Source organism: Hypanus sabinus, chromosome 25, assembly GCF_030144855.1.
Source record: "Hypanus sabinus isolate sHypSab1 chromosome 25, sHypSab1.hap1, whole genome shotgun sequence".
Lineage (NCBI taxonomy): Eukaryota > Metazoa > Chordata > Chondrichthyes > Myliobatiformes > Dasyatidae > Hypanus > Hypanus sabinus.
Genome location: NC_082730.1, coordinates 25,287,202 through 25,302,812, shown reverse-complemented (window position 1 = coordinate 25,302,812; position 15,611 = coordinate 25,287,202). Strand labels below are relative to the sequence as shown.

The 15,611-nt window shown below is 40.3% G+C and overlaps 1 protein-coding gene and 1 long non-coding RNA gene across 2 annotated transcripts in view; one reads left to right on the top strand and one right to left on the bottom strand.

The window, feature by feature from the left end:
- Positions 1-2,208, top strand: part of LOC132381116 (uncharacterized) — a 53,783-nt gene extending 51,575 nt beyond the window's left edge. Inside the window, exon 4 of the long non-coding RNA XR_009507939.1 lies at positions 1,123-2,208. This is a non-coding gene — a long non-coding RNA (uncharacterized LOC132381116). The remainder of the gene's footprint in view (positions 1-1,122) is intronic.
- Positions 2,209-2,280: 72 nt separating this feature from the next.
- fam72a (family with sequence similarity 72 member A) lies at positions 2,281-15,064 on the bottom strand. The gene is made up of 4 exons (XM_059950357.1): positions 14,919-15,064; positions 8,176-8,253; positions 4,465-4,589; positions 2,281-2,369 (listed from the first exon to the last, which is right to left on the bottom strand). The coding sequence occupies exons 1-4, from the start codon at positions 15,062-15,064 to the stop codon at positions 2,281-2,283; spliced, it is 438 nt and encodes a 145-aa protein (XP_059806340.1).
- Positions 15,065-15,611: the final 547 nt, after the last annotated feature.

Sequence of the window (15,611 nt, the reverse complement as noted above, 5' to 3'; positions counted from 1 at the left end):
CAGGTTGTTTACTACAAGAACTGGGAGGATATGAGGCAGGGATAGATGGGACCTCAGTGTACTTGTACACAATTTACATGTGCATACTTACAAACTAGCAAACAGGAGCAGGGTCATAGCCGATAATCCAACCCAACATTTTTGCAATGAACATTAGGAACATATCTACAAATGAGCTAGTTTATCACAAATCAGGGAATCAAAAATTAGCCTATTGAATGGATATCAATTAAAAAAAGCATTCAGTTTTTAATTTATACCAGATTTTCCAGAAGTAATTTAAGCTAAAAGGCCCTTTGCCTTTGTGAATATTCAACGAGTTATCTAAGTTTTGCTCCTCTGATCTACTTGTGATTGAAAGGACAGAAGTAGTTTAGACATGCATAGAGACCCTCCTAAGAGCTGAAGTTAGCCAAACCCACTTATCATCGCAAAACCCAAGGATGGTGAGAACTTGAACACATTGCTTGTGGTAAATTATGAAGCAAAGTAAGAATTAAAGAAAATTAATTTGACAAAACTATTCAGACACACTGTAAAAATGAAATAACTGATAGATCTTTGTACAAATTGTTGTAACTTTTACGGTTTCAAACAAATCAAAAATTCCTTTCCCATACTCATAGCATGAGTATATTGGGTTTTACATACAAATATCATTCAATAGTGCAGCAAACGAAATAATTTAGCCCTTAATGAAGGACAACTCCACAAGGACCAGGTACCCATATCTTTGACAACTGATCATATTTTCTTCTGAGTCTGGAGAGTGCTGAGTGGCAATTTCGCCATAAGCCATGTAAATAAGGGACACACGCCAAGCAGACAACCTTTTCTTTTGTGCAAATAAAGAAAAATGACTTTCAGAAAACGTTTCAGTTACTCTTTGTAGCTCAGAGATTCATTAGCCTTGTTGTCATTAATACTTCATGATACATTGAGTGTGAGCCATATGTGGCTAATTACATTACAGATTAATATACAAAAATAGTAAATAGTATCATGTAATCTTAATATTTGTATTTGTGTCATGTGCACAGTGGACTTTGTCCATTGTTTGGAAAAATAATAGGATTTAATACTGCATGTATAACTAAATCTTCCTTCATTCAACTTTGTCAGCATCATCCCAGAACAGTTAAAATACCAGTAGCTGCTGCAAAAATAATCTGAAAGCTCAAGACAGACGCTCATCTTTGGTAAAATAGAAAAGAGTTTCCTATTGCATCTCCAGTGCATAAATGGTGTCCCTATTGTCCGTTCATGGTAAGTTAGCATTTTTTATTCTATTCTAAAATAGATTACTGGACATCCAATCGAAGGAAACATTAACCATTTCCCTCTCCCCATAAGATATTGCCCTGTCTGTTGAATATTTACAGTATTTACAATAATATATATTTCAAGTTATTGGACTTAATGCCTAAATTGGCTTTAAAAGCTGGAAAATCTCCTGAAAATGGCCATCATCAGGAATGAGGATGGACAAGATTCTGCCATTTCAATTTGTGCAGATATATTATTTAGCCATAAATCCATCATCCCACCATACACATTTGTTTACTTAATTGAAAATTTGATTACCGTTCCAAAATTGTGGAGGTATAGCATGGTCATTATTAAAAATGGGGTCCGTTCCTCACAGTGCTGAGGTAATGACAACAGATATGCCCAATTCCATCTTGAATCTGGTAAAGTTCCTCTGAATAAATAGCTCTCAAAATCAACTATTTCCTCTTTATTATCCCTGCCAAAATAATTTTTCCATCTCAGACTTTAGAGTGTAAGAATAGCCATCACATTAGAGTGAAAAATATAATTGAAGGATGTAAACTGGAGAACCAGCAGGGTAATTTCCAATTCCAGCAACCATGAAGGGCGTAACAACTTCTTCACTGGCTGTTCATGTTCCTGTGAAATCTTATATTTTCTGTGCAAAGCCTGTCCAATGATGGGTCCAACCAAAGCTAGCCTTCAATCAAAAGCATAACGCTATGCCAGCATTCCTAACAAATGTTTGGAAACTTGCAAAGGTCCAAACCTGGCTACTGCTCACCTCATAAGATTGGTACGCACTTGTTGTTCATCAGGGTATATACGGCCACGTCCTTCCCTGGATAAAACAATCTCAAACAAGCTTGCTCTGCTACATAAACTGCAGTTAACCATTACGGTTAATTCAAAGCACTTGTGACCTTTGAAATAATGTCAAAGTACTTAAAACAAAATGTTAGCAAAGCCACAAAATTGAAATACTGTTATCTTGATTAGTCCATTCCATTATCTGATACATTCCTCTTCAAATAGATCAGATTCATTCTCTTCATCCTCTGTATCTGGCAAGTTCCCCCATAGAAGAAAATCAACACCTGAAATTAAATAACTTGTACTGTTAGTATTTGCATTAACTTTCTCTTCAATACTTATCCCACATACAAAGCTAAAAGAAAGTTGTCTTAAAAGATGAGAGCATTTGCAACTCGGCTTCAAGTATTTTATTTCCTTATTTCTCATTAATATCTCAACCAGACCCATATCTCCATCACCAATCACTCTCCATGTTCTACTTCTCTTTGATCTGCTCTGCATTTTCCAGGGCTCAAGCATCAGTTCCTTCCACTCTCATATCTAATGCAGTCCTCATATCGTAATGCAGTCCTTCCACTCTCATATCTAATGCAGTCCTCATATCGTAATGCAGTCCTTTCCCCCACCATTCCCCCTGCCCTCCCCCACACTCTGATTACACCGATTAATTAAAAAAGATCAAGAAAGATGAATAAGCATTAATTTAATTAAGCATTTGTTTTAAATATTGAAATTAAGAAGAATTCTGGACTAGCAGGCACATTGGCAAGGAGCCGAAATATTGTGACGAGGTAGTTAAAATAAATGGGAACTCCAAACCAAGATCCAAATGCTACTGCATTGAAACCACCTGGATTTTGTCAGATTTCAGTAAAATGCTTTTAAAGCATACGTAGGATTTAACCCATTTCCTTTTCCTCCAAAGATACTTGATGCTCCTTTTCACTCGGCACCAAATTAAGTAGTTAATTTGTACATTCATCTCCAAGAGGACCACAACCTCGTCATAGCTTAGGGGCTTGCATGCCTCAATAACCTGGAGAGCTATGTTGGCTGGAGTCAGGGCTTTATGCTTTTGCTCCTGGTAGGGTCACCCATGACAAACAGGTCAAAGGGTAGAGACAGACTAGGAGTGGTCCACCGGTCCTCCAGGTTTGGGGATTCAGCTCAGGGCTAGCAACTCTGAGTGGGTAAAACAAAACTGTTAAAGAAACAGCAATGAAGAACCCTTGTACATCTGAGTGCAACAGTATTCCTGTGTCTCCACCTGGGACTTTCATGACTGACAGTCATGATAACCAAGAGGACACAATGAAGGAAGGCCTGAACACCACCAGAGACGGAGGATCTTCATTGCTAACTAAACACCAGCGGGGTAACAGGCAGTAAATATACAGTACATTCATGGTTTCTCACACATCAAATTAAAAAGTATTTGCTCTGCTTTACTGAGTCGCCTCTACAACTTTGCCTCTGATCATATAATTGAATGCCTTAATTGCACATAAATTCTTTTGAACTTCTAAAACCACACTTCCCTCCACCCTTGACTAACAATGTTAATTCACGCTGGATTATTATTTCACGGGTACTATCAACTACTTGGCATCCAGGAACAGTGAGTGATGACAGACAAATTGATAGCGGAAGGTATTATATAAAAGGCTCATCATCTGAATAACAGGCATCTTCAAAGGAACTTTCAAGTAGAAGGCCCTAGATAGTAACTAGGATTGGGAACCGTTGCTGAACTTTATCTCTTTGTATTATTTTTGTTGCTGCTCTCCCAGTTCAAAGCACCAACAGCACAAACCACAGACTAAACACTTGATATTCAGCAGGTATTCAATTTAAGTCACCTTTTACTAGTCTTGTGCTGTGTGATTTATTCTGTTTTCTCCACTCGTGATAGACTAATCAATAATATAACAGAAACAGAAAGGAGTCTCCCCAGCCGTATGCAGTTTATCTTGCGCTGGAAGCCTGAAATTGGGAGTTCTTCGCAGACAGCAGGAAGCCTATTACTCAGAAAAAGAATTACAAACCTTGCAGATGCTTTGACAGCATTCAGCTTTTCTATTACTGTAAATAAGCAGAAGGTAAGGGTTCATGAAAGTCTTGGTAATCTGATGTTATACCAGTAGAAGCAAAACAGATGGCTCTTCGAGATTACCAGGAAAGCAAGTGAAAATTCAGTGTGCAAAAATTTAACTCTCTGCAACAATATTTGAGTTCCTGATCAACAGACAACAATATTTTGTGATCCGATAGATAATAACTAGGCTATTAGTTCCCTGCACAAATACAAGACCAGCAGTCTGGACAATGGAGGAACTGTTCTGCTGTTTTCCAGACTCAGCCTGACAATGCACTTACCAGAGGAATCCAGTCTATTAACAGCGTAGATCACCTGGCTGTGAAACATCCAGAAATGCCCATTGTTACAGGAAAGCAAACAGGGTTTGCATGGGACAACCACATGGTAGCCTACAGCATTGCCACTGAAATTAAGAAGAACATGATGATCATGTGTTTCAGAGGCGTGCAAAGAACTCTGCCCGTTTGCTTTCACAGAAAGCTTTGTCGTGAACTATTTGTACAGTAACAAATGAAATCAATGCATAGCATAAATTCATTATATATTTGAAGCAGCACACACAATAAGATTATTAAAGCACACACAAAGGAAAACTAGCATTCAGGGGCCACTTTATTAGGTATAGCTGTACACCTGCTCATTAATGCAAATATCTAATCAATCAATCATATGCCAGCAACTCAATGAAAAAAAAAGCATGCAGACATGGTCAAGAGGTTCATTTGTTGGTCAGACCAAATATCTCAATGGGAAAGAAATGTACCAAGTGACTTTGACCATGGAATGATTGCTGGCACTAGATAGGGTAGTTTTAGTATCTCAGAATCTGCTGATCTCCTGGGACTTTCATACACAACTGTCTCTAGAGTTTACAGAGAGTAGTGTGAAAAGCAAAAAACATCCAGTGATTGGCAGTTCTGTAGGCAAAAACACCTTACTAGTGAGCGAGGTCAGAGGAAAGTGGCCAGACTAGTTCAAGCTGAGAGGAAGGGGTCGGGAACTCAAATAATCACATATAACAACAGTGGTGTGTAGAAGAACATAGTGTGTAGAGAGAATGCATAGCATGTCGAACCTTGAAGTCGATGGGCTACAGCAGTAGAGGACCACAAACATAGACTGTGGCCATTTTATTAGGTACGGGGGATACCTAATGAAGTGGCTACTGCGTGTAAATCCTCAGGAACAAGTGACCCAATTGTTAAAAGCAGTTATATGTATAAGTAAGAAAAAGCTTTAACCATTAGCTGCTCAAGTTGTGCTTGATAGCCCTTGCTACTAACTGTATAAAAGTATCTTCTGCCACTTTCTATCGGTAAATAGACTGCCTTTGCACGTGGATGACAAAATGCATTCTGAGAGCATGGGGGGTGCCATCATCAGAAAAATCAAACACCTAGTTAGGAATCGTAAAAAAAAAATAAAAATTTACACATCAATTTCTGTCGAAAAATTAGATCTCGTATTCACCTCTGCGCAGAATCCTCAATGGGGTAAACTTCAATAGATGGCCTGGGGGAGGGGGCACACAGTAAACATGAAGCAGAGGATGAGCCGGAGCAGTGCAGAGATGCAGCAACATTTCTCGAGTGAGATCATGCTCCCGAAAACTCTGTCACCATTTTATTATGCATTCTAGTGAGTGAAAGGGACAGGTCAGGAGCACAAATGGTTTCTATTAGGAAACTGAAGGATGGAGGTTTAAGGAAAGTAGTATGGAGAGAATGAAGTGATACAACAGCAGAATCAAGAGAAAGCAAGGAAGATAAATACAACACATTGTGGGTCAGTATGTCAATTTGAATTAGTGAGGACAAGTGTCGTTGAGTGATAGATGGAATTATGAAACAGGCAGAATGTTGGACAAATCTAAATCTACAGTTGATTAAAACACAAAGGCTTCAGTGACTGTGGGGCTGTGAAAGCATAATTGCAAGCAATTTCACTAATGGATCAACAAGATTCATAGTTGGGTTTAAAATATTTAAATTACTTTTGGTCTGGTAGGACCTAAAAATGAACAAAATCAATGACATTTGTTTATACAGGTCATTGCAATCCAAAATAATTTACTGCAGAAATGTTTAATGATGATGAGAATATCTCTTTTTCATTTTTAAAGTTAATTTAATTATGATATATGCACCCAAGCACAAACTTACCATTCACTTCTCACTACTTTCAGCTTAAAAGGGAATTGCTATAATTTCCTTACTTGGATTAAAGCTATACAAGCAGTAAACATATTAAGTGGATTATTAACAAAACTAATTTCTACGTTCATAGATTACTTATGAAGTTGCAAGCAACATATTCATCAATCAAGAAGCAAGAGTTTAAGAAATGCATTTTTTTACAATCCACAGATGAAGTCAACTGGACGTACATACTGTACCATACAATACAAAAAATAAAATTACTTTACAATGAATGAGCCAGGAAGCAATTGAATGAAATCAGTTTGGTAGTTGTAATACAAGCCAAACAAACAAATGCATTTGATGGTCCTCAAGATGGAGTAGCAAAAGAAAACAATACTCTAAGGAAATCTTGTCAGTGATTTGCATGGAATTAATTCTTATATTTTGTATCCTTGTAGTATTTATAAAGCCTCATATCTCAGTGTTTTTGCAAGTTAATCCTTTTTTCTCCTGGCAAAATCATGTAAATATTAAATGAATTAACATGGTTGAAAACAGAAAGTTTCTGCTCTTTTTTCTTCTAGTGGTGCTTCAATATTTTAAGCTCGTTGAAGCAGTAAATCCTTCAAGAGGACCACAACTTTGTTGCGGCTTGGAGGCTTGTATGCCACAATGACCCGGAGAGCTACATTGGCAGGAGTCAGAGCTTTATGCGTTGGCCCCTGGTGGGGTCACCCATGACAGACAGGTCAAAGGGTAGAGGCCAGAGTAAGTATGGTCCACCAGTCCTCCAGTTTCAGAGGTTCAGCTCAGGGCTAACAACCCCAAGTGGTAAAACAAAATTGTTATTGGAACAGCAATGAAGAATCCTTCTACATCTGAGTGCGACAGTATTCCTGAGTCTCCACCCAGGACTTGCAAGACTGACAGCAGTGACAACCGAGAGGAAGTTATTGACATGATGAAGGAAGTCCAAACACTGCCAGAGATAAAGTACCTTCATTGCTGCCCTAAATATCGGCGGCATAACAGGCAGTAAGTAAGTAAGAAGCAGTGAGTGAAATTCAATATGGTGCAAAAGTACTACTGAGACATTAACGTAAGGGTTTGCAGGTGGCATGGAGTAATACACAGCTGCTGCACGTAGCGTTGCTGTCTCCCTGTTCCAGCAACTAAAGTTCATTTCAGGTTTTTGATTGTACAGAATCTGGACATTCTCCCTGTGACCATGTGGGCTTCTCCTCGGTGTTCTTGTTCCCTTCTGCATCCTAAAGATATGCTGTTTGATAGCTTAATTGTGAGAATGGGAGAATCAGGGATTGTTAATTGGTATGTGGGAACAGATCACTTACAGCAAAGAAAGTGGGCAAATGGAATTAATGGGACCATTATAGAGATAGCATAGACTCAGTGGACTGAATGAGCTCCTTCAAATTTTTACAAAGTTATGAAAAGTTTGTGGTAATCTTTGGTGTTCTGGCTGAGGTCAAAAGTACTTCCACTGGTTTAGCTGGCACCTAGAGAACATTAATAAAAGTTGGAGAAGATAAAATTAATAGAATATTTTTATGTTAGAGAATTAGGGGTAATGGAACCAAAACTGAATAAATAGATTTAAAATGTGGATCAGCTGTGATCTAATTGAAATGTCACAACAATTTCTAGAATCCAAAAGGCCCTCTCCTATTTTTATGTGCCTTAATAAGCCTAGAAGAATAACTGCAGTTACTGCAGTTAGGGATCAAGCAATTTAGTTATTCTTGTCACGAGACAAAAACAGAATCTGGACATTCATTCCTCCATGGCCATTCATTTAAAACATCAAATTACAGATGAGAACAGACTTACCATTTTAAACATGCAATATCCTTTATTTTACACTTGCAGCTTTCTGTGGAGTAGCAATTTCCAACGAAGTCCACGGCCCTATAATTTAGAACAAGTCAGCATGAAGTAACAGCTGCAATGCCTATCACTCAGTGGGACACGTCCAACGTGTCTATAGTCAGTTCCATCAGTGTGCAATGCTGCGGTTATCAGCTTTGAAGTACTTAAATTGTATCAGCCAGAATAACAGTACAAGTATCCTTACTGACTGTTCACAAGATTATCAATCAATAAGCAACAGTAGATGTGAATGTATTTTCTTCTGAGTTGACAATAGGTGTAACCAGCTCAAACTTAGTAGCCTTAAGTTAAAAAAAACAGCAACCAGTTTGAGGCTTATACAAAGAATAGCTGGTTTGGATAGAAGCCAAAGATTTCAGATGTAAATGGAAGCACATCCAGTAAGAAGAGAAGGAAAAACTAGGAGTCATTATTTTGGCAATAGTACAAACACCCTATGTGGAAATTCTGCATCAAAATATACATAATACCTTGATAAAACGGAATATGTCAGAGCAGGTCAGAAAGTTTGTGTGGAAAGAGAAACAGGTTTAAAGTTTCGAGTCTAACATCCTTCTGAACTAGGGAAGAGAAAAAAAACTGTTTGCTTAAAGTTACAGAGGTGGAATGGATGTGTGATAATGGTTTGAAGGGATGAATGTGACAAGGTGAATTCAGAGTTACCACGAAAATATATCTTGAAGGACACCCAACCCAGTAACTAAACATATCCTCTACCTATTTACAGCAGGACACTAAACTGAACTGATGAACAATGAAAGAGAGAGAGAGGTCAACTGTAAAGCCCGCCCACAGAGAAAACTGATAGGTCTACTTAGCACAAAGAGAGACCAATCAGGATGCTCCCTCTCACTCTTCCTCTTCCTCTCCCTCTCAAAGAAATTGATTTCCAGGATATTGTATGTAATTTGCGGGTGTCAGGGAGCCGCTATCAATATATGGGAGACTCTCGGAACTTCAGGGAGAGGTGGGATGTCTGGGTTAATGGAAAAGTAATAAGACAAACAAAACATAAAATGCTACAAAAAAAATGCAGGGCTGTGAACAGGTTCTGCTAATGGAGACAAAATAAAACTGAACCAGTATCACAGGTGGATGACTGACAGCAGAAATGGCCAATAAGTAGGAAAGCATTTCAGTCATCTGTGTGAAGACTCTCATCACTGGAGCAAATACAATAGGGGCAGAGTGACTGGGGAAAGAATGGAGACCTCACAGAAACCTGGGAGGAAGAAATATGGCTGTGGGAGATAGTAAGATTGTTATAGCTGGAGGTAGAGAGATCTAGAAAGGGTAGTATCAGAGATGGATCATGTGAAGGTGACAGGAGGGTAGAAATTGGAAACAAAGGTAATCAAATTCTTGAGTTCTGTGTATGTCATAGGGAGCTGCAATAATGCAGTTATTGATATGCTCAAAAAGTTGAGAGAAGGGACCCACTGTTCCACATATCCCATTGAACGACTGTGTAGCTTGGGCCTATGTGGGTTCCCATATCAAGGTGCAAAACAAACTTAAGGAGCAGCCCCTCATCATCCAAATGGGCATACTTCAGCCTTCTGGGTTCATTATTTAAGGTTATAACATAAGGGACCTCGTTTTCTCTGTATCTGAATTGGCAATTTCCACTAGTTTTTCATTCACTCCATCAGCACAGCCTGTCCTACAACCTTGCATCTCCAACATTATATATATCATAACTCTCTATCTGCCTCAATCAATCAATCGACCATTGGACTTCTATAACCAGTGAGGTGAACATTGGTTTTGACCTGTCACAGATGTTCCATTATCCCATCTACCCAGCCTCCCTCCCCCATATACTTCACAGTGCAAAACCAACTTGTTTTTCCCAGTTCTGAGAAAGGGCTTTCCTAACCTGTGACTGTTCCTAATGTTTTCTGCTTTTTTAAAAAAAACTCTAGATGTACAGCACCTGGAATTTTTTGACTTTGTCGTAGTATTGAGGAGAAACCAGTGATCATTAAACTTGGGTCACAATGTTCTATTTTCTGTGGAACCAGGCTGTTTCAACAAGAGTCTACAAGAAGCTGTAGATGCTGGCATCTGGAGCCCCCTACTGATCCATCAAGGCTCCATCAGCATTCTCTACTCTCTCCCCCCCCCCCCGACCCCCCCCCCCCCCCCGTTCTCTCACCGCACTATTCCTACCCAACTTCTGCACCTCAGGAGCTCCATCCCTTAATTCCATGCTCCATCTTCCCCCTCCCATCAGATTCCATCGTCTTCAGGCACTTTCACCTACCGTCTTTGAGCTTTTCTTCCTGTTCCCCACTCTTCCATAGGCCTAACCCCCTTCCTCACCTGGATGTCTGCCTATCATACCGTCTGCTAGCTCCTGCTCCAACCCTTCTATCATTCTACCTTTCCAACCAGATGAAGGGTACCAACCCAAAACAATAACTGCTTATTTCCCACCAGAGATACTGCTTGACCAGCTGAGTTCCCAGCTTTATCTCTGTTGTTCCTGATTCGAAAGGATCACATTATAACCTGGACTTTTATAATCTCATAAAAGGATAGATCAGTTATTTCAGAAAGTATATTCAGTTTATTTTGTGAAATATTGTGCATCATGCTTTGTTCAGTTCAATACAGCAATTACATTTAACATATCAACATACACAAAGTGCTGGAGGAACTTTGCAGGTCAGGCAGCATCTCTGGAAATGTATAAACAGTTGATGTTTCAGGTCAAGACCCTTCTTCAGGACTGAGAAGGAAGGAGGAAAATGTCAGAATAAAACAGTGGGGGAGGGGAAAGAGCAGGAGAAGGAAGAATCTGATAGGAGAGGAAAGTGGACCATAGGGGAAAGGAAAGGAGGAGGGGACCCAGGAGGAAGTGATAGGTGGGAGAGAAGTAGAAGTTCAGAGTGAGGGGATAGAGGGGAATTTGGTTACTGGAAGAAGAAATCGATATTTACGCCATCTGTTTGGAGGGTGCCAAGATGGAATACAAGGAGTTGCTCCTTCACTGAGGAAAGCCTCATCTTGGCACAAGAGGAAGCCATGGGCCAACACATCAGAACAGGAATAGGAATGGAAATTAAAAAGTTTGTCCACTGATAAGTCATGCTTGTGGCAAGTGGTGAGCTTAAAATAACATTTAATGTAGCAATTTTATCTCCAAAATCTCTCAAAGTCATCTGAACTCACAAATGAGAAAATATACTCCCAGGTGTCATACACAAAAAGCAGCTCAAATGAGAGAAACAATTTCTCCCCCACCCTTTAGACCATGCACCCCTCATACAATCTCTTCTCCCTCCTGCCGCCTGGGAAAAGGCTCCAAAGCATTCGGGCTCTCACGACCAGACCATGTAACAGTTTCTTCCCCCAAGCTATCAGACTCCTCAATACCTGAAGCCTGGACTGACACCTTGCCCTATTGTCCTGTTTATTATTTATTGTAATGCCTGCACAGTTTTTGTGCACTTTACGTGGTCCTGTGTAGGTCTGTAGTCTAGTGTAGCTTTCTCTGTGTTATTTTTTTTACGTAGTTCAGTCTAGTTTTTGTACTGTGTCATGTAGCACCATGGTCCTGAAAAATGTTGTCTCATTTTCACTATGCACTGTACCAGCAGTTATGGTTGAAATGACAATAAAAGTGACGACTTGACTAAGGTGCCAGATGTGAAAGGGTGTCATATTGTGTTCCATGTTTCAGTGAAAATCTTTTACCTTGTTTAACTATATTTAAAAGGCCTTGTATAAGTTCCTGTCATTGTTGTAAAGCCAGGAAGATTCTAGGCAGTACAATGGTGGGTGAACATGGAGTTCTGACTCATAAAATGTATAGGAGCTCTCTACTCTTTAAAAGAAATGAAAGTGGTATTTGATTAATCCAACACCCCACTGGACTAACAGTTATTACCAATGGTAAAACTCTTTACATGTTCATCCCTCACCGTTACTTGAGGGCATGGGCAGGCGAGGAAGCATAGATTATAAAAAAAATTACATGTGTTTATTAATTCATTTTTCAGGGTCTGAATATTGTTGGGAAGAACAACATTTACTGCTCATTCCTTTTTTCCCCATTGAGAAGATAGTGTACCACCTCCTTAAACTTACAGTCCTTTTGGCAAAGATTTTCCAGGAGAGAGTTCCAGGATGGAGGTTTATAATATCCAAGTCAGGATGGTGTATAGTGTGGAGAGGAATCCACATGAGGTGGTGTTCCCTTCTCCTTCTTCTTGGTGGTGGTTACATACTTGAATGGTTTTATATTATTTTATATTATTTAGTTTAATATCAGAGAATGTATACAGCATACAACCTGAAATTCTTACTCTTCACAGACATCCACAGGAAAAAACCAAGAATGAATAACAGAAACGTTAGAACCCTAGAGTACCACACATGCACGCGCACGCATGCGCGCATCAGCCCTCTCCCCCTCCCCACTTGCACCAGCAGAAGCATCAACCACCTTCCCCCCACACCCCCCACCGTGCAAGCAATAACAAAACCCTCAAAGAGACCATGATCAAGAGTCAATATAAAAACTACTGTTCATCCCAACAGTTCGACATCTCAGATGGGCTCTCTCTCACGGGCAAGGGAGAGAGATATTGCTCCTGCAACAAACGAGAGTGAAAGACTAGCAGCTTGCTGACTCAATGTAACATCAATGAGATGTGGGGTTAGGAGGATAGGGGAAGAGGAGTGGGTGGGGGAGGGGCAGAGGGAGGGGAGAGAGGGGGAGGGGGGAGAAGGGGGGATAGAGGGGGTGGGGGGGGGGAAAGAGCTATCAGTTATTCCTTTTCTTTATAAATTACCACCCGGCTGAGAGGTACATCTAACACACAACGAAAAGGATCAGAATCAGGTTTAATATCACTAGCATGTGTTGTGGAATTTGTTGTTTTACAACAGCAGTATATTGCAATACATAATAATAAAAATACTACAAATTACAGTAAGTATATATCTATGTGTGCGTGTGTGTGTGTGTGTGTGTGTGTGTGTGTGTGTGCAAGTTAAATAAGTAGTGTAAAAAAAGAATTAAAAAGTAGTGAGGTGGTGTCCAATCAGAAATCTGATGATGGAGGGGAAGAAGCTGTTCCTGAATTATTGAGTGTGTGTCGTCAGGCTCCCATACTTCCTCCTTTACAGGAGCAGTGAGAAGGGGCCACGTCCTGGATGATGGAGCTCCATAATGATGGATGCCACCTTTCTGAGGCATCACCTTTTGAAGATGTCCTTGATGCTGGGGAGGGTAGCGCCCAGGATAAAGCTGGCAAGTTTCTAACTTTCTACAGCTTTTTCCAATCCCGTGCAGCGGCCCCTCCATACCAGGTGGCGATGCAACCAGTTAGAATGCTCTCCACAATACGTCTGTAGAATCTGCCAATATCATTGGTGACATTCCAAGTCTCCCCAAACAAATGAAATACAACTTTGTAAATATTCTGTTTAATCACATCACTAAGTTTCAGAGATGTCGACACCCAGGAACTCAAAACTGCTCATCCTTTCCACAGCTGATCTCAATGAAGACTGGTGTATGTTCCCCCGACTTCCCCACCTGAGCTCTACAATAATTTCCTTGCTCTTCCTGATGTTGAGTGAAAGGTAATTGTTGCAACATCATTCAACCAGCTGATCTATCTCGCTCCTGTGCTCCTCGTCTCCGTCTGAAATTCTGCCAACAATAGCTGTGCCGAGACACTCAGTCGAGGATGTGTAGACAGTAGAGCAGTGGGCTAAGCACTCATCCTTGACGTGCGCCAGTGATGACTGTCAGCAAGAAGATTATGTTATTTCTGATTCTGTGATCTTCTGATGAGGAAGACAAGGATCCAGTTGCAGAGGGAGGTACAGAGGCCCAGGTTTCAGAGCTTGTTGATTAGAGCAGAGGGTATAATTGTGTTGAACACTGAGCTGAAATCAATAAACAGCAGCCTGACATTGGTATTACTACTGTCTAGAGGATCCACAGCCAAATGGAGGGCCAGTGAGGTTACATCCACTGCACATTCATTATGGTAATAGGCAAATTACAAATGGTTGAGATTTTTGCTTAGGCAGGAGTTGATTCTAACCATGATCAACCTCCCAGAGCACTTCACCAAAATAGGTAAGAGTGCCACAGGGTAATAGTTGTTGAGGCCCCTCACCCTGCTTTTCTTGGGCACCGGTATGATTGTTGCCCCTTCGAAGCAGGTGGGAACTTCCAACTGCAGCAGAGAGAGATTGAAGATGCCCTTGAACATTCCTACAGGTTTGCTTTCAGAACCCTTCCAGGTACACCATCAGGGCCTGACCCCTTGTATAATCTGTGAATTCCTGATCAGTGCTGATCAAATTATTTAGCATAAAGAGTGTGTCATTACTGGGGAAACCCAATTTCCCTCGGGATCAATAAAGTATGTCTGTCTGTCTGTATTACAGAGTTTGGAGCAGGGTTAACAGGCCATTCGGCCCAACTGGTTTATGTTTGTATTCCTGTTGCACAAGTCTCCTCGGACACTACTTCACCCGACTGTCAGAATAATCATTTCCTTCCACTAACACGTAATTATCTCGCTGACCTTTAAAAGTTTCTGAGCTATTTCTTATCTACACCCTGCGGTAGGAAGATCACTTTCATTCAAAAGTAATTAGAATACAAGGACTGAAAATCACATGGCACAACAAAAATCATCGCCGATCCTTACCTTGTGGGGGGAATATCAGTCGAGTACAGTTCTACGTCTGTGTCTGAGAGCAGGACTGCCCTCATGCCTCGAGCACACAATATATTGTCACAGAATTTGCAACACAGCAAAGTAACAAGCTTGTTTTTAAAAGGCAGTGTTGACATCTCCGTCTCGATTGATAATTATCGGACCTACTTTAAAAAAAACAAAATATTTTCAATATTTGTCTCCGCTTTTTCCCACAGGTTACTAAACCTGATCACTAATATTCTTTAGCATTGCACAATGTGAATATAATCAGAAGGATTAATACGGTTCGTTCTGGAACAAACCGAATTTTGAAACACCCTGTATTTCCTGTATTCGAGGCTGTTCACCCAGCCTAAGTTCTCTAACAAGAATCTTTTGCTTTGATTTGCATAAAGTTAGCACTGGTACCTTCCCTTATAGCTCCAGAGGAATTGTACGCTAAAACTTCTCCATTCAATATTTTAAATCAGTGTTCTCACGTGCTGTTTTCTGGCCCTCGTGATCCCAACTGGGATCTACAAGAACAGCCTTTACCTCCAGCCTTGTGTTCACGGCGATGTTGTCTAAAATCCAGTGTCTAACCTGCACTCTTCAGTGCTTTTCTCTATTTCTCTCATTGCCCCCACCAGTATAACCTTTGTAGGTAGATAGATGTCTTTCCTGTTAAGTCGTAACGGTCTC

Bases quoted from the DNA above. Each gene is read 5' to 3' on its own strand.
- fam72a (XM_059950357.1), bottom strand. From the start codon at position 15,064: ATGTCAACACTGCCTTTTAAAAACAAGCTTGTTACTTTGCTGTGTTGC. The intron at 8,254-14,918 runs GTAAGGATCGGC...TCTAAATTATAG, and splicing joins ACTGATATTCCCCCCACAAG to GGCCGTGGACTTCGTTGGAA. The intron at 2,370-4,464 runs GTAAGTGCATTG...ATTTAATTTCAG, and splicing joins TAATAGACTGGATTCCTCTG to GTGTTGATTTTCTTCTATGG.